The following is a 19,370-nucleotide window of genomic DNA, read 5'->3' as shown; positions in this document are numbered from 1 at the left end:
GCGAGATCCTTGGCTCCATTACTTAAAGTAGCTCAAAATGGCTGTATATATTAATATTTATTTGTTGATGATTCAAACGACATTATTGCCTGGCTGGTAGGAAACCAGCGTCACATCTAAGGTGTCTTCAGAAAGCAGTCAGGCATCGCAATAACATCACTGTATTGAGTATGGCAAATGTTCAAATGTGTTTGTGTGTGTGCGCCAGCTTGCCCAGCGGGTCGTTATGGTCTGGACTGTGCCAGGGTGGCGCTGTGTGGAGAGGGCGCGCAGAATGACCCCGTCTCTGGCAGATGTGTGTGTTGCCCTGGGAGACGAGGAGAGGACTGTGGACATGGTAGGGTTTCAGTAGTTGGTTTGAATTGGAGCGATGCTGCTTAGAAGCACGTCTTAGCTTGCTGTCCCTTCAAAACATATAGTTGTCAATAATCAATGTACATGTGTGTGTGTGTTTCTGTGTGTGTGTGTGTCCAGGCTGTGCCCCAGGCTGGTTCGGAGCAGACTGTCTCCAGCAGTGTAACTGCAGTAACGGGGGGGTGTGTGACGCTGTGTCTGGTAACTGTACCTGTGGTCTTGGCTGGACAGGACCTCGCTGTGACACGGGTGAGAGAGCAGAGCTACTCTGGAACTGGAGAGCCGAGGGCCAGAGAACAAGAATCTGTGTTTATTCAAATATCTGCCTTGGTTTTGTTGTTGTGACTGTAGAATGTTTCTGTTTGTCTAATCTGTGAACTGCTGACAAAGTTAATATGGTGGAATGTAGTTGTATCACTCATGACCAATTGAATCTCTGTGTGTGTGTGTGTCAGAGTGCCCTGCTGGAAGGTTTGGTGCCAACTGCCAGCTGAGGTGTGAGTGTCAGAACAACAGCACCTGTGACAGAGTGACAGGAACCTGCCAGTGTGGTCCAGGGTACTACGGACGCCAGTGTGAGCATGGTGAGGCTTCAGTACACACACACACACACACACACACACACAGACATACACACTCAGAAATTCTCACACACACACACACACTCAGAAATGCTCACACACATACCGACTCAGACATACACACTCAGAAATGCACACACACACACACAGACATACACACTCAGAAATTCACACACACACACACACACACACACACACTCAGAAATGCTCACACACATACCAACTCAGACATACACACTCAGAAATGCGCACACACACACACACACATACACACACAGAAATGTTCACACACCCAGACATAGAAATGCACTCACACACAAGTACACACAGAAATGCACACACAACCCACACAGTCCAATCTACACACAGAATGTTAAAATACAAACACATCAGCATACACCAGCCGAAACAACCCCATCCAGTGTGCATTCAGGGTGGTGGCACCAGCCTAACGTAAGCTGTGCCCTTCCCTCTCCTCTCCAGAGTGCCCCCCAGGTCTCCACGGCCCGCTGTGCCAGCTCCAGTGTGACTGTGTGAACGCAGCGTCCTGCCAGCCCTCCTCTGGCCAGTGCATCTGCCCGCCTGGATATCACGGAGCCCGCTGCCAGAGAGGTGAGCCGGACACTACAATTATGTTAGCCTAGCCTAGACTAGCCTGGCCACTTAGATGAGCTGGCCACTAACATCCAGAGTTAGCCCAGCCTAGCCTGGCCTCGGATCAAACTGTTATGTTTTGCCACATAACACCACAGGTTTATTAAATATTGTATCCAATGTTGTGCCCCTCCTTATCCATCAATACCCCCTCCCCCTCCTCTCAGAGTGTGAGCAGGGCACGTTTGGGCAGGGGTGTGCGGGAGTTTGTGACTGCCAGGAGGACGCCCCCTGCGACCCCTTGACTGGCAGGTGTCTGTGCTCCTCAGGGAAGACAGGTGCCAGGTGTGACATCGGTAAGACTGACTGGGTACATCGCCTCTTAACCTGTCTACATAGTTAAACAGACTATAGTCTTACCACTCTGTGTGTGTGTGTGTATGTATATGGGTTGTTGTGTGTGGTTCTGTGTGTGTGTGTGCGATCAGACTGCAAGGCAAACCGCTACGGGCCAGACTGCTCAGAGAGCTGTGAGTGTGACAACAGGGCCCAGTGTGACCAGCGTAACGGCCGGTGTACCTGTCTAAACGGCTGGATAGGACTCACCTGTCAGGAAGGTAATGTCACTCACACACACACTCACACACGTCTTACAACAGGGGTTCTAGTTGACAGGCCCGGAGACATAGGGGCCGATACCGTGGTGCTCCGGAGCATGATGGTACACATACTTACCCACTGAGCCACAGAGGGTTCCTGCAAAGTTACTTTTTCTACAAGACAGTGTAATTGCCCTTATGCCAAAGGACAATGTATGTTTTGTTTCTGCTAATGCCAAGTTATAAAACAGAATACTCTGCCTTCTAATCATACTTACAGTACCAGTCAAAAGTTTGGACACATTTTCCCATTCAAATGTATCCAAACTTTTGACTGGTACTGTACAAAACAAGTGAAAGTTTGCTGAAGCATTTCTAAGAACTCGTTCAAGAAATACAGTGACGATAAGTAGACTTTTCTTGAATAGATTAATTTATTTAACACGGTTAAATATTAAACAGAAATGTACAGCGCACCGTCTATTAGGGGTGGAAATCTTTTGGTACCTCACGATTCGATTCTTGGGGTCACAATTCGATAAAAAATCGATTCTGATTTTTTCAATTTTTAATAAAATTTCGATTCAATATATGCTTAAAAAAAAAAAAAAATCTACTTTTGAAATATGTGAATCGATGTGAATGGCTAGAAGAATGAATCTTGATTCATATGTGTATGGATTTTTTCCCCCACCCCTAACATTCAGTAGCATACTTTACGGCTTTTTTTATCGAATTAAACGGCATGTGTGTTCGTGTCGGCCTCTGTTCATTTCCTAAGGTTCATCAACATTTTTTGACTACTTTTTTTAAAGGGCGAGCGCCCGTGAGCACCCACGGAGGAAAAAATAAATCGGCACCGATGCCCGGAGAGACGGAGTGAATGGAAGTGACCTGACTAAAAACGCGTACTTTGCAGATTTAAACACCTCCACTTTTTTACCCATAAATGTTTTTGCTGACACTGGGTTCGTTCGGGAAACTGGATTGAGCAGCCATGATGACTCGACACTTCTTCCCCAAAGGTTCCTTCTCAGGAAGCTGTTCGTCTCTAATGAGTCTTTCCCGTGGAGACCAGGGTAACAAGACTAGGAAATAGCCTCAAACTTTACTATTACACTGAGTATGTTTCTAGGCACACAGACCATGAAATCTTCCCAAAAGTGCCAACTCTCCACCCACCTCCCGGCTGTGTTGAAAAGATTTGGAGCCAGAATGTACTGTTCTTATTGAGTCAGCTGTGGACCTGTGTTGGGCTGGCTGACAGTGCTTGCCTCCTGACAATAATGTCTCAAGTGTCTTTCAGCGCTTTTTTTCAGCCTGATGACACATGGGGGAGGGTGTGTGTGCTTGAAGCCATGGCATCTGGTGATGTTTATTTAACGACATCACCCCCAAATCTATTTTTTCAATTAATATAAAAGTCCAAAATATTTGGAGGAAGACAACCGTTTTCATGGGGTGAACTTACATTTTCATGTTACTAACAGACCAACACACAACTGAATTGCAGTATCTTAAAAAAAAATTTTTTTAATCATTGATGAAGATTGTATAGATTTCAAATCTATTTATTAAAAAGTATACAACATACTTGTGGCTTCTTGTTTAAAGGTAAGGCTAAAGTCATTTTGCTACCTACATAGCTAGCTAAAAGGGGCAAACCCAAGCCCCTGCTGTGAGGCCTCAGCTAACATGGTACACACACTTAACCAGTGAGCTACCAGGGCCCCAATACAAAATAAAAGAACAATCCAAATGCTCCTATATATATATATATAATTTTGTTGTAATTAGTTATACTTCCGTCTCCTCAGGTGGATCCCCACACCTCACCAACAGAAGCAGGAGAGACGACCCACATCAAGACAATGTTTTCTAGCGCCCCCTCCTGGCCAGAAGCTGCAACACACCCCACCGACCAGCCTCCCAGGAACAGAGGGCAGCACCACTAACTTGACTGACTGGAGTCAACAGAATGAAAGGAGAACATGGAGGATATTCAGACAGACTGGGCCCAGGCCCAGCTGTGGACCAGGACGCTCTCAATGGCCAGTGTGGCTGCACGGCACCCACACATGGAGAAGTTAGACTCTCTGCTGAGAAATGCACACACTCCGTGCTTGTTCTGATATGGGCACTGATTTTATATGTGTGTATGTGTTTGTGTGCGCTCTCTGAATCGTGCAGGGGCTAGTGCTTGTGCTCATGTATGTACAATACTGTGTGTGTGTGTGTGTATGTGTGTATTGTGGCCCAAACAGAGGTCAAGACCAGGGGTGACTCAAGTTGTCACTATAGTGTCAAGTCTCCTGTCCCTGGTGCTGTTCTGATGCTGGGTGGAGGAGGTGTGGGGGGGGGGGGGGGGGTTCTCCTCCAGTGAGAACCTAAGAAACATCCAGAGTTCCTTTCAGATTTCGGAGATCTGCTTTGCTGAGGATCTGCTATTTGTTCGGTAAACCATCTTATTAATTGTTTATGTTTTTGCCAATGTTTTGTACGTTTTCATTTGTCATCGCTCACTACTTAATTCATATGTGGTGTTCCTAGGTGCAGTATATCCATTGTATAGAGATAAATTATAATTAAAGCCAGAAAGAGGTATTGCTAGATGTGATACCAGTTTCATCAACCGAGCCAACAAACATGGCCCATGTTGCTATTATGACCTCACAAAAGTGCATTAATAATTAAGGTGTAGCTATGTACTGTACAGTACTATGACCTCACAGATGTGCACCAATAACTAAGGTGTAGGTATGCACTGTACAGATGACCTCACAGATGTGCATTAATAACTTGTGTGGTTATGTACTGTATTATGACCTCACAGAAGTGCATTATTAACTAAAGTGTATTGTAAATGAATGCCATGAAGTTACGTTTGCCCGTCAATGTATGAAGTGATATGCTATAAAATAATGGTGCTACAGTTTCTATTTAACCCACTGTGCTGTGTGTTAGTTATGGGACTAGGCCGGCCTCATACCTGTCGCTATGGTAGAGGCAGTTCCTCTGCTCTGGTCATGCCTGTGTGGTTAAGGTAACTCTGACATCCAGCTCCTCAGTGACCCGTGTGGACGGCTTGTCTTCTTGAAGCGTTGATGTTGTTCCGTCTCCTGGCTTCCCCTCCTGAAGGATACCTTCATGGTGTTCCAAAAGCGTGTCATGGTTATGGTATCTATAGCTGTTGAAGGTGGCACATCGGGTGTGATTGCCCACGCGCACACACACACGCACACACACCATTGCAACATGATCTGAGGAGACAGGAGCCCACCCAGTTCAAGGTCACCCCTCTTTCAGAACATCCTGTGTGTGAAGTGCTATTTAAGTGGGAAGGTAGATTTAGCTCGGTAGTAAAGACTGGAGCTCAAGAGGTTCAAATTGCCCACTTCTGTACATCACTGAATAAAATCACCTACTAAATGAATACATAACATCACATGAAGTGTTCTATATTTAAATGCGATCAAGTCTATCATATGAAGATTGAAGCTATCATGGACCGTGGGTCTGCAGATCTCATTCACAGAAGCAGCCGTTTCAGTTTTTGCATCCTAAACCAAATACGACCCACAGCCCTCCTGCCAAGCAGAGAAGGGCCCGTACAACACAAAGACACAGACACAGGAAATTGTTATATATCATTCTTTTTTTTATGTTGTTCGTTGTCATTTCCTTAAAGACCGAAGCTGTACATTTTGTCTAAATTTGGATTCAAGCACAGTGCAGTTAGCAATGCCTGCAAATGAAAAGAAAACCAGAAAGAAAAAGGCAGAGGTGATCACGACCATAAATATATACAAAGTTCAAACTATGTACAAACAGAAGATGTCTCTCTCTCAGGATAGCTCCATTTCCAATGAGGGACTCCATCTTCTACTCGCAGCATTCACGGCAACTAACAACGCTTTATTTTCAGAGTCAATCTCTCTTTACATTGATACAGTATGAAGACAGGAACAAATTCAAACCCCATTTCCCCCCCCCCCTCTTTTAACTACCTACATTTAACATTAAAGGCTCCAACATGACAAATCTGTTTTTCAGCTGGCTTGTTCCATGAGAATGGGACAAGTTATATTATTACCTATACCAGGCGGGTTGAGTTTCTGACAGGTCGATTCAGAGCTACAGTAATGGATGACTGTCTAACAGCTGGCAGGATTGTACAAGCCTTGAAGAACATCATTTTAAGATGACATTCTTTAACTCTACATCCATTTGATATATTGGTATAGTTGTTAGTACTAAGAGGGGCACCACAGATATATAACTGAGTTTAGCTCTACACTGGTCAGGGTAACTGGGACTAGGCCTTTACTGGTCCAGGTTAGTGGGACAAAGTCTACACTGGTCTGGGACACTGGTACTTGGTATACATTAGTCTAAGTGACTGGGACTAGATGTATACTGGTCCATGTTACTGGGACTCTGTCTATACTGGTCTTGGATACTGGGACTAAGTTGATAATATGGTCTGATTAACTAAGACCATGTCTACACTGGTCCGATTTACTGGGACTAGATATACACTAGTCCAATTGACAGGAACTAAGTCTATAATGGTCCAATTTACTAGGACTAGGTGGTCTATGCTGGTCCAATTTACTGGGACTAGGTGGTCCAATTTACTGGGAGTTTGGGACTAGGTCTATACCAGTCAAATTTACTGGGACTAGGTTTTTACTGGTCTGGATGAGTGGAACATAGTCTATACTGGGTGTTGATGACTGGGACTATGTCTACAGTACATGTACATGGTCATTCTCACTCAGTGCTTTACAGAAGGGTTGTTATCACCTAGGTAACCAGCAAGGCGCTAGGAGGATACACAGGTCAAAATGAAAGCGATAGTACGAGGGAAACTAGAATCTCATCCACGTCTGAGGATGTCACACTTTGCTCAGACAAACTCCTCCCGATTGGAGGGCCGTCAAGTCTGGACTGGACTTCAGTACTTTTCAAAATGGCTTTAATATGTCACACTCTTTAACGTCACACTCGTTTTATTTCCCTGCTAAGAGAAGCTAGACACACAGAAAAACAGGAGTTCTGAATTGATCGCATATTTGTCATCAATTCCGTTTTTTTTCCCTTCCTTTTCTCACTTTTTCCTCAGAGAAGACTTGAGTGGCTTTCTCCACTTCAATTCACTCAGACACACCACACATGACAAAATAAATGTACGCCTACCAACAGACACCGACCTTAACAACAAATAGGCCTACACCCCCCCCCCCCCCTTCCCCCAACACACACAGTACCAACGGCAATGACATGAATGTATTATTTGCTGTAGTTAAACCGCGACGCGTCGGGCCAGGTGGAAGGACCAACACGCGCCTCATTCACGCGGCCCCACACGCCACTCGGATCCTTCCCATCCTGCCGCGTCTCCTCGCGGCCTCGCCTGGGCGGCGCCAGCCCGACAACATCCGTAACGCCCTCTGCATGCTCCCATTCGCCGTGCAGACACCGCGGCCGTCTCTTCAGTGGGGTCGAGGCTCCACGTGGGTTAGTTAGCAGCGGCGTGAGCGCGCGCGGCCCTTTTGCTTCGGAGTTCGGCGGAGGTCCCCGGAGTTAGGAACGGGAGGAGGAGGGTCCATGCTTGGAGGACATAGGAGTGGCTCATGCTAGCCACTTGGTCACAGTAAGAGGGCGCCAGACGGCCAGGAGGGAACCGACGGCAGACACGTTGACGCCGGCCCTCCAGTGGGACGTGATCCAGCGACTCCGTCCTAGAACAAGTTTGTCTGTCGTCTGAGTAAAGAAAACACCTTATCGTTCCTAAAGCCGTTTATAGTGCACGTATAGATGGATATGAGGACGTCTTCGTCAAGCCTGACAACGGCCTGGTCGAGTGAAGATACATGGGTGTATACTGCAAGTGCATAAGTCCATACCATAGATAGATTATTAAGCTAGATAGTACATGCTTTATGACGAGGATGGGGGGGGGTGTTTGGTGAGACACACTTGAACGTGCCGTTGAAAGATGTCGGAATATCTTTGGCTTGAGCCACGCATAAATGTCTCTGGGTCGGACAGGAAGTCGCTTACAGTGTCCACACAATGTTAGAGACGCATACAGTGTCCTCACCATCGTCAACAACAACAATAGTAATGACAGGTGTCTGCGCAGCACACAAGTCTCTCACATTCTGTTTCAATCCCTGAGCTGCTGACTAGAACCAGCCTCCCAGCCTTCCCTTCATCCCTCCCTTTCTGCTTCCTATCTTTCCTTTTCTCAGAGTTTCAATTGTCCTATTGTCTTTGAAAACTTGAAGACATGAGACTAAGCCACTTTGCTCTGATTGGCGACTGTCTACGTCTGTCACACTTTTGGAAATAAAGAGACAGAACCCTGATAGGCCATCCTGACACGGGGTTTGTGTCAAAAAAATTTAGAGAATAGTCAAATAGTAATTACAGAATAGGTCAAAAGTGGGTCAGAGCAAGGGCTTATTTAAGGATGAGTAGGGGTGATGTAGATGGAGACTAAATTCAGGTTCGATAAGGTTTGAGTAGGAGTCTAATAGGTGGTGGAGTCAGAGTATAGTAAGGATTAAGTAAAGGTTGAGTGTTCAGTGGGGATGGAGTAAGGGTGCCCAGGGGTCATTGAGAGTCCCAGACCTGTTTACTCCCAAATCCAGCCGACACCCTCCCCCTCACTGAACCCTCCCCTGTGGATAACCTGTTTCCGATTTGGACAGGTGAAAGCCGGATAGTGGCAAATCCAAACAGCCAACAAGAGGATAACTTTAAGGAAAATTGCTTACTTCAGTCAAATAGCCTGGTTTATCTGTGGAAGTGTGGGGACTGGAGCAAGAGCGTCGGGGCTGATCTGAGATGGAGAGACTGTCCCACAACTATGCAGGATAGAGAGGAGGACTGGTGGAAAGGAAGGCCCAGAGGGGAACTCTTAGTGAACTACCTATAAGCTTCCATCCATCCATAGAAAACAGTACATATACCCATCCTCCCATCCTCCTCCCATCCTCCTCCCATCCTCCTCCCATCATCCTCCCATCATCCTCCCATCATCCTCCCATCCTCCTCCCATCCTCCTCCCATCCTCCTCCCATCCTCCTCCTGCCCTCCTCCTCCTCCCTCCCTCCATGTCTCTACAGTACTAAAGTGCTAATCGTTTCCCAGCCTGGGCACAAGGCTGGTTGATGTGGAGAGTAGACAGTGACAACTGATAGACCCTGACAGGAGGCCATGCCTGGAGACACAACCCTCCAAACACAGACGAGTAGCTATGGAACATGTGCAACAGGAGTCGCTCCCGTGTCGTCACACGGTCCAAACGGTCATTCCCATTGGTAAGCAATCAGTTCTTAGAAAATAAAGCTTAAAGTAAATCAATCTAGCTGCCAAGCAAGCATGTGCTTATTAAGATATATATATATATATATGTATTTTTTTCTTCTTCAACTTCAAAAAGGTATTTTCATTGGTGTATATATATATATTTTACTTGTTTCAGCTGAATTGTATGTATAACGGTTTGTATTATCTATGAGCGCGTATTCTTAACAACCTTCCTATCTCCTGTTCTCTCGCCATCTTCCCTTATCCCTGGAGGTGACTATCTGTCTCTATGTGGAGGGTTTCCCCCCTATTCTCCTTTCCCTTTTGGTCTAAGTGAGTTCCCCTGGGTGGGCCAGGTGTGGCCAGACTCATGCGCCAGGGGCTCACTCAGTAAAAGCTCAAGCAAACAGAGGATCAGGCAGAGGTTGGGTGTGGGGGGTGGGGCGGGGGGTGGGCGCTGGGCAGCGCTGCAGGGGGTGCAGCCCTGGGTGGGGTTAGGAGCGGTAATCCTTTTTACTGTAGGGCTTGTTCCCCAGGATGCTGTCCACCTCGTGGGTGATGGAGGAGGATAACTTGGGAAGGACCTGCAGGGGAGATCACAGTCAGCCATGTGTGAAGGAGGAGCAGAAACACACACACACACACACACACACACTAACACACAGCATAACACACACACACAGCATGGTATTTCTCGCTGCCATAGAGCGGACCAGCCTAAAGCATTTGTATACTGTATATACAGTACATCTCGTGAGAACATTATGCCAAGGCCCTGGTAATGTGAGCGTAACATTTGAGAAAAGAAATATCAAATGCACCCACTGAGACCCCCTTCTCCCCAACACACACACATACACGCACACACGCACAAACACACACACACAAACAGTTCTGCACATCGAAGTGTAGAGGAGAAGCAGTTACAGTACAGTTCACCTGAGGCCAGACAGACTGTGTTGAGAGGACAAGAAGCCCTATTGGTTTGAAAATCCCATTAACCGAATGCATCTTATCAAGCAGAGGCAGTGCCTGGAGCCAGTCACATAACACTGACGGATGACCTCATCAACTCGTACAGCAGAGCATCCATGCATATTACGGCAATCTTTATGTGTGTGCGAGAGAGCTGCCGTATTCTACAGATCTCTGGATTGTGATGCACGAACATGGACGGCAGGGGATGAGTCGGACGAGATTTACAACCGTTTAAAAAAAAAAGAAGAGCCGCCGGTCATAAAGAAATGACTGCACTTCAACAACACTTTTTACCTCCCACATCTACACACACACGCGGTCACGAACATGGCCACAGTACAGAAACATGGACACACGCGCACACGCGCGCGCACACACACGGCCTCACCTGTATTGCTCCAATGTTCTCCATCAGCTGGTCAGCGTTGGACGCTCCTAACAGGACGGAGCTCACCCCTTCGTTCCTCAGGCACCACGCTGCAGGTGACGGGTAAACAACAATGACATCCTACCCACCGACAACACACGCACGCACGCACTCACGCACACACACACACACACACGTATGCAAACAAAAAAGGCACGCATCCACTTACGCAACATCAACGCACCCACACAACATCAGCTAACGCATGCAGTAAGACTACAGATGCTACACACACTACACAAATGCTCTGGCCCTACGACACACCCAACCTGTGCCTTTCTTCATTCTGGTACACATACCCAATCACACTATACATACCCAATCACAATCACACTAGACATACCCAATCACAGTAAACATGACCAACACATACCCAATCACAGTAAACATGACCAACACATACCCAATCACAGTAAACATGACCGACACATACCCAATCACAGTTGACATGACCAAAACCAATTTAAACCCCAACTGTCAAGCCAGCAACCACTTCATGACACACACACAGCCACTCACACACACACAAACTCTACATCTTTTCACTCAATCATTCAAGGGAGAGTGGACCTAATATGATTACATAGTAGGCACTGAGGGTGTGGAGACGTCGAGTAATCCTGCTGGATTATAATCTCCATCTGTATAGAGCAGGGATGACCATGCAGCTGTCCTCCAGGAACACAGAAAGTATTGTTCCCCCTGGATTACCGTGGAAATGAAATGCTGATGAAAGGATTCCCTGCGGTCAGTACAACAATATTTGGACCAGGAAAAACTTGATGACACTAAACAGGAGACAGGGTTGTCATTTATATCCTCAATATATCACCTTCTCAAAATACCACTGGGCCCAGGGTCAGGGGCCAGGGTTCAGGCCTGACAAGTATTTCATCTTCATGACTTCCTTTAATCTGTTTCAGGTACAGGGTGATGTACTGAACAAGCCTATCCACTAAATCTGCACTTTTATTTTCTGGGAAAGAAAAACGGTCACACTAACAATCCAGGAAGTAGATGTGCGGATGTGAGTCCTCTCAGGTTGTCAAAAGAAGAAACTGGGGGTTTCATGGTTACCTAGCTGTTGGCTAATGGTCTGGCTAGCTAGCTGTGGATTGATGGCTTAGAAAGTTAGCTCCAGGCTAACGGATTAGACAGCTAACTCTAGGATAATGGATTAGATAGCTAGAGGTTGGTTTACAGTCTGGGAAACCTAATCTATAACTTCAATACTGCAGGAGGGAAAAATCTGCCCTGATCTTATCTGATCTGGGATGTGATCCTCCAGATTTACAGCCTCTCTCCTTTCATCCCACCTCTCCCTCCCCAGGCCCTCTGTCCTAATCTGCCTCCGCGGATAGAGCATCTTTCAACTCACACATACCCTTCTCCGTTCTGCCTGACTGTGAATCAATACCGGCCACTCACACAATTTATGTCTGGGATGCCCTTTTACTGCTGACACGGGGAAAGGGAAAACTCCCTGTACAGGCACACACACACACACACACACACACACACACACACACACACACACACACACACACACACACACACACACACACACACACTATTGTGGCCCATGAACACATGCAGTACTGTGCATAGCATCGCCATTCAGAACCATAGAACCAGACTGGCTGACCTTAACACCACTACCACGACTGAGCACGATAAAACAACAATACAGACACTCACACACACACGCACGCACACACACCAACGGTCAGTCACCGGAGCGAGCGTGCGGCAGAGGGGACGGACAGACAGACAGAAAGAGAGAGAGCGGCAGTGTGTTTTGGTTTGGTTTCCCCCGCGTACCGATGGCTAGCTGTGGCAGAGTGCAGCCCAGCCTCTCCGCGATTGCCTGCAGCTCTTTCAACTTCGCCTGCTGACGCCGGCCCTCCTCGCTCAGGATCTTGTCCTTCAACCACTGGTAGCCCTGTCGGAAACAACAGCAGCAGCACACCGGCTCAAAACCAGAGCCCTGCCCGCGACCGGCCCCACGGAGGCCAACCGGTGACAGCCAGGGCCCTGCTTTCAAACACGCTGCTCTGGCTTCCAGGAGGCCCTCACCTCCCTCTGCCTCCCCTCTACCTGCCCAGTGGAACCCCTGCCTGGACACACACACCTACACACACTGTGTGTAGGTGTGTGTGCGCAGGGGTCATGCTTTCACTCATTTGGGTTATGACTGGAGGACTTAAAGATTGGTATAAGAATAGCGGGGGGAAGGGTTTAATTGCTCACTAGTAGAGATATTGACTACAGATTCAAATCTCCCTTCCTGTACGTCGCTTTGGATAAGCGCCTGCTAAATGGGCCATTTCCATAAGAGGAGTGGATGTGTCTAAGCTGCTACAGGGAGCTCAGCTGAGAGGGCTGAACACGCGTGTGTGTGTGTCTATGCTCCTAATCACAACTGAACCTCCGCAGAGAAGATGTTTTGTAACGAGCTGCGCTGTGCACGTGAAGTACAAAATGTCAACAGGAAGATCGTCACACACACCACCAACGACAACACCACAAATTTCCACTGGCCTCACGCCAGACCACAGAGGTAACACACAACCTTCACTGCACACTCAGCGCACCCTGTTTCTAAGCGCCTCGAGTCTGGAGATGTGTGTGTGTGTGTGTGCCTCAACTCGGGGACATCAAGTATTGAGCACTTCCACAGCTGTGGTCTGGTAGTCTGTGTAAACAATGCATGTTGTCAAGATGCCCGACAAACAGACAAAACACATTCAAGGTAAGAGACACGGCAACTTTCAGAACCTGAAAGACACAGAGAACATTGGTTATGACAGGAAGCAGGGAAGGCCGGGGACACGGGCACAGAGGGAGGCAGGAGGAGCAGACACACACACACGGGGGGGGGGGGGGGGGGTCAAACAGCATCAGAAAAACGTTTGCAAAATAACCTGAGTGTTCGCCCCGCCTACGGCTCTGCCTTTGGGAGAAAGTTTGCATTTATAGAGCACCGTACTGTTTTCACCAAGCCTGTATTGGACAGTCATAGCCGGGTATTTAAGTGTTATCTGATCCTGGTGTGGGTTGGGGGGGGGGGGGGGGGTGTACCTTCAGAGATGCTCGGGAGTAGGCGGGTACCCCACTGTCATATTTCCCTGAGATGATGCCACAGGCTAGCGGAGACCATGTCATAGCCCCGACACCTGAGGGTGAGGGGACAGCATGTCAACAAAAACTGTAGAAAAGTATTTCGACTCTATGTAGGATCTGTGTAGTCTCTCTATAGCATCTCGGTAGCATCTGTACAGCGTCTGTGCAGAATGTGTACAGTGTCTGTGCAGTGTCTGTGCAGTGTCTGTGCAGTGTCTGTGCAGTGTCTGTGCAGTGTCTGTGCAGTGTCTGTGCAGTGTCTGTGCAGTGTCTGTGCAGTGTCTGTGCAGTGTCTGTGCAGTGTCTGTGCAGTGTCTGTACTAACCTATCTTGTGGAAGAGCTCAGGCAGCTGCACCTCCACCTTCTCCCTCTGGAACATGTGGTACTCTGCCTGCTCGCAGATGGGTGGGATCTGGTTGAACTGGCGCGCCACGGAGTACGCCTCCTACAGGCGACACAGGGAGCAGCGGTTACTCTCAAGCCCTCAACAGGCCACGCCAGGAACAGTGAGGTGTGTGTGTGTGACTTACCATGATCTCCATAGGACTCCAACGAGATGTTCCCCAGTACATGGCCATGCCCTGGTTTATCACGTGGGTCATCGCTCGAACCGTCTCTGCCAGAGCAAACGCAACACACATGGTTAGTTTCAATTGAGTGGAGTCCCGGTCATCCACAGAGGGGGGAAGCAGAGGAGAAGAGAGGAGGATCACAGTGGAGGAAGGAGAGAAGGAGGAGAGAAGGGAATGAGAGAGGAGGATAGAAGGAACAGAAGAGAAGGAGGGGATCCCTCACTGAATCGCTCCTCCCGAGGTTTCCTCCATTTTTTGGGTTGGTTTAGGGGTTAGTTCTATGGGCGTATGTGAAGCCCTCTGTGACATTGCTTGTGAAATGGGCTATACATATGAAACTAGATTTGATTTGAAGAGAACGGGATAAGAGAGGAGGATGAGGGTGGAGGAGAAAGGAGGATGAGAGAGGAGAGGAGCGGAGGAGCAGACAAGGGGACGGGGATGGTCTTACGTTCCCTGAGGCCAGAGAGAGAGCAGAGGCAGATGGTCTAACTAGCTATGCAGACATGGATTCAGGGCCCTCCGTGCCACCCATGTAAACTGGCTGAACTCTGGAAAGGGCAGATGGGCTAAATAAATAGAGAAATGGACAGCTCCTGCAGCTTGATAGAACTACCAGCAAGGCTTCCTTCAGGTCAGACAGGGGGGGGGGCGAACTACCCAGGAACACATCTCTGGGGAGCAAGGAGGGGAGGGGGGGGGGAGGGGGGGCTCAACCACTACATTCAGACATATCTGAAAGAGATTCATGAACAACCACAAATGAGTAGTCCAACACTGACTACAAATGAGTCCAGGTGGTAGGTGGTAACTTGAACGGACGTTGAGACAAGACTAATGGCTGCCTGAGAGGCTGTGGTGTCCCCAGGAGGGGGACGGGCAGGGCTGGGGAAGCCCTGGTGACGAGCCGTGTTCAGACAGCGTGCTCTGACCTCCCTGGCCAGGCACACAGAGGAGAGGGAGAGGATGAACACAGTGTGACATGAGGCTCAGCACAGCACAGAACATTCATTTAAATAGACCAGTACCACCCCTAGACTAGACTAGTTTAAACTAGTCTAGAATAGAGTCAAATTAAACTCATGGCAGTCCCGGGTTCTACTGTCTGAAGTTGAGCTTCAAAGCCAGTGTGTGCACTGTGGCCTATGTTATTCCGTGACAAGGCATGTAACATTCTGTGGAGGACATATGTTCACTGGCTTGAGTTGTCTCAGGGACAATTCTTAGTTAAACTGGAAGGGATTGGAACATGGATGTAGCCAGGCAAACAGAAGGGAGGGATGAAGGGAAGGGAGGATGGTAGTCAGAGGAACAGCCATAAGTCAGGGACAGGTACGTCATGTGAGCCTCACCTTCCATAGGAGTGTTGGGGTCTGGTCTGTTCGCAAACACCACATCCACATACTCTAACTGCAGTCTCTCCAGCGAGGCCTTTAAACCTACAGAACGACACACCGACAATTATTTCCTGCTTTCCTCTTCTCCTCGTAAAAAGGAGTAGTTTAACTCTGTAGCGTAGTTAATCCCAGCTCCACTGTCCTCTTCTCCTCGTAGCTGGCCAGCACCTGGCAGGTTTCAGTAATGACAGGAATTCTACCAAGGTGAAGCATGTGCTGGCTCAGCATTACCCACAAACCCCCCACTAGAGCCTAGCTGTTCCCTGAAGCCATAGTGATTCATTAAGGAGGAATACATTTGATATGTTTTATAGGGGGTGGTTGTACAGTGTGCAGTCAGCAGTAGAGGTCCAGGCCTTGCAGTGTCAGTGCTCTGTGTGGCCGGACACTTACCTTCTATAATGTGTTTCCGTGACAGGCCTCGCTCAGTCTCTGCTCTGTAGGGGATGAAAGCGCTAAGCGTCAGTCACAGGTTTTACTGGTTCTACTGGTTTTACTGGTTCCACTTCCATTAGCAGATGACACGGCCTTGTGGATGACAGTGACCGTGACACCGTCTCTCAAAGCTTCTCATGATTAGTTCTGATTACTGGACTTCTTTAGGCGACGCTTTATCCAAAGAGGGATTTGAACTTGCAACCCTCTTAACATGCAGTCCAATGTTATCCTACTGAACTACACCCATTCTCTTCATGCTACATTGTTGTTATTTCTATTATTTCATTCGATGACGTGTAGCTGTGTCATCACTAGGGGGCAGAGTATCAGGCAGGAAGAGTGTGTGGATCATGTGACCCTGTACCACTGTACAGCGGGTGATTGGCATGTTCAGTCGGGTCAGCTCTATGGAAGCTTTACTGAGCCAGTAGCAGATACAATATCAAATGAGCCAGGATTAAACTTGATCCCATTAGCAGCCGTCACCAGATCCCCCCCCCCCCATCACAGCCTCACTGACGTCAGCATCACAGACAGACAAATGTCTGTTTGTATTCATAAACACCCTACTGATTGACTGGATAACATTACCGTAGAATAGATGAAGGTCAGGAATAGATTTTGGTTTGTTATTGGCATGCGTACTAGCTTCAGTCGGTAGAACATTTAAATGCAGAGAAAGATGAAACTTGAGGTGAACCTACTTTCCACCCCAGAATATCTTGGTCGTAATCACCAAACTGGAGCGCCTGAAACAGAGATGAGCAGCAACAACATAAACAACACTGCGTGCGTCTGCCATGGCACCTGTCACACACGGTTTGTACCCCCCAGAGTGCAGTTGGCTTGCTTTCCCTCACACCGCGTACAGGCTGCTCTGTGTGAAGGGGTGAGTCTGTGAAGGGGTGAATATGTGAAGGGGTGAGTCTGTGAAGGGGTGAGTCTGTGAAGGGATGAGTCTGTGAAGGGATGAGTCTTTGAAGGGGTAAGTATGTGAAGGGATGAGTCTGCGAAGGGGTGAGTATGTGAAGGCATGAGTCTGCGAAGGGGTAAGTATGTGAAGGGGTGAGTCTGTGAAGGGATGAGTCTGTAAAGGGTAAATATGTGAAGGGACGAGTCTGTGAAGGAGTGAGTATGTGAAGGGGTGAGTATGTGAAGGGATGAGTCTGTGAAGGGTAAATATGTGAAGGGACGAGTCTGTGAAGGGGTGAGTCTGTGAAGGGGTGAGTATGTGAAGGGATGAGTCTGCAAAGGGGTAAGTATGTGAACGGATGAGTCTGTGAAGGGGTGAGTATGTGAAGGGATGAGTCTGTGAAGGGGTAAATATGTGAAGGGATGAGTCTGTGATGGGATGAGTCTCTGAAGGGGTGAGTATGTGAAGGGATAAGTCCTACGAGTTGTGACAGGCAGGATGACGGAGCCCAAAACATCCACTCCTTTAGGTCACTTATAAAACGCCAGTGCGTGCAGTGCAGGCATGCTAGCTCCGTCGGTGGACACACAGACACACACACACGCACACACACAGACAGACACACACACACATGCACACACACACACACACACACAGACACACACGCACACACACAGACCGACCTGGCTGTGTGGGCGGCAGGCTCACAGGCCTGGCGCTCCAGGCTGATTCATTATTCAGCCTCCTTGACGAGGGACACAAGAGCTCTGCCATGGCCTTGCTACCTGCATTAATCTTTCATGTTCATCTCCCTCGCCCCCCCATCTCTTTCGGCCTTCCTCACTCTGTCTCTTTTACAGTCAGTCACTCTCTCTCCCTCTCTCCCCCCCTTCTCGGTCTCTTCCCAGACAGTGGCAGACACACCAGGTCAGGGTAGAGAGGTGATGCTCAGGATGCTCCTGCCTTCACCTACCTCCAGCCCTTCTTCTTGATGACATTCCCCAACACCACCTCCGCTCTGTGGGAGAGAGAGATAGAGAGAGAGAGAGAGAGAGAGACAAAGGTAGAGAGAAAGATAAAGAGAGAATATATTTCAATTAACTCAAGCGTTACCCTCTGAGACCCCGATCTGAAGAGTGAATGAGTTCAGACAGAGTACATATGTGATTACAAAATAAATATTTAAACAACATGTAAAACAGGACACATATATACACTAACAGCTTGCTAAGCTACATTGCACTGTATTATTCAGAAACTCCCCATGTTGACAATGTGGCAGACTGCTAAAGTTAGGATTTGGCCAGATAAAATTGAGCATAGCTGGACCACATATAATAAGGCAAGGTATAGTAGGCTATTATGTCAGACCAGGCTAGCCTGGTGTGTGGTCTAGGCTAAAATAGGCTAAGCCGTGTTAAACGGACACACTGAGACAGGCTGGGGTGCAACAGATACTCTATGAATCATTAGCAGCAGTGGGGGCGATAATTACTTCTGCGTGGAACTCATAAGAGACGGGGACGCTTCTGTTGGCAGGTGATAACTCTCCCCTCTTCTCTCCTCTGCTCTCCTCCCCTCTCAGATCCTCCGCTCCCCTCCCCAATCCCCTTCTCGCCTCTCTCCCCTGGACCTTGAATAGTAACTTCCTTTTTACCCGCCTGTTATTTCCCTCTCTGCCTCTTCGTCTGTCTGCCTCTCCCCCTGCCTGCAGCCTGCTGGGGTGAACAGAGGGAGAGGAGGGGTGAAGGAGGAGAGGAGGACGGGGGTGGCTTCTCCCAGGCTCACAGTGCCAGATGTTAGTGGCCCTGCCCTCAGTCTAGTACCACCATCTTCCTCATGACTGGAGATCTCCACTCCACTAAGAGTGTGTGCATGTGTATGTGTATTTATGAGTGTGTGTGTGTGTGTGTGTGCGCATGAGTGTGTGTCTGTGTAAGAATGTGAGCATGTGTGTGTGTGTCTGAGTGTGTGTGTGTGAGAGAGAGAGTGTGGGCACGTGCCCATGCAGGTGCCTGTAAAATCCCTTCGCGCTCAGTCCTTCAACACAGGGTCAAAATACTATCTTTCTCC

At 48.2% G+C, this 19,370-nt stretch overlaps 2 protein-coding genes across 2 annotated transcripts in view; one reads left to right on the top strand and one right to left on the bottom strand.

The window, feature by feature from the left end:
- Positions 1–5,573, top strand: part of megf6b (multiple EGF-like-domains 6b) — a 56,895-nt gene extending 51,322 nt beyond the window's left edge. Inside the window, exons 32-38 of the mRNA XM_062461605.1 lie at positions 209–337; positions 475–603; positions 810–938; positions 1,419–1,547; positions 1,757–1,885; positions 2,018–2,146; positions 3,946–5,573. Coding sequence (XP_062317589.1) covers positions 209–337; positions 475–603; positions 810–938; positions 1,419–1,547; positions 1,757–1,885; positions 2,018–2,146; positions 3,946–4,010 — 839 coding nt within the window. The 3' untranslated portion in view covers positions 4,011–5,573. The remainder of the gene's footprint in view (positions 1–208; positions 338–474; positions 604–809; positions 939–1,418; positions 1,548–1,756; positions 1,886–2,017; positions 2,147–3,945) is intronic.
- A 3,228-nt stretch (positions 5,574–8,801) lies between these two features.
- Positions 8,802–19,370, bottom strand: part of kcnab2a (potassium voltage-gated channel subfamily A regulatory beta subunit 2a) — a 23,816-nt gene continuing 13,247 nt past the window's right edge. Inside the window, exons 5-14 of the mRNA XM_062461440.1 lie at positions 18,271–18,315; positions 17,089–17,133; positions 16,340–16,383; positions 15,902–15,988; positions 14,508–14,593; positions 14,302–14,422; positions 13,935–14,029; positions 12,675–12,795; positions 10,815–10,903; positions 8,802–10,032 (exon numbers count right to left, since the gene is read on the bottom strand). Coding sequence (XP_062317424.1) covers positions 9,943–10,032; positions 10,815–10,903; positions 12,675–12,795; positions 13,935–14,029; positions 14,302–14,422; positions 14,508–14,593; positions 15,902–15,988; positions 16,340–16,383; positions 17,089–17,133; positions 18,271–18,315 — 823 coding nt within the window. The 3' untranslated portion in view covers positions 8,802–9,942. The remainder of the gene's footprint in view (positions 10,033–10,814; positions 10,904–12,674; positions 12,796–13,934; positions 14,030–14,301; positions 14,423–14,507; positions 14,594–15,901; positions 15,989–16,339; positions 16,384–17,088; positions 17,134–18,270; positions 18,316–19,370) is intronic.

Source organism: Osmerus eperlanus, chromosome 1, assembly GCF_963692335.1.
Source record: "Osmerus eperlanus chromosome 1, fOsmEpe2.1, whole genome shotgun sequence".
Lineage (NCBI taxonomy): Eukaryota > Metazoa > Chordata > Actinopteri > Osmeriformes > Osmeridae > Osmerus > Osmerus eperlanus.
The sequence above is the reverse complement of the archived record's forward strand: the minus strand, read 5'-3'. Positions and strand labels throughout refer to the sequence as shown.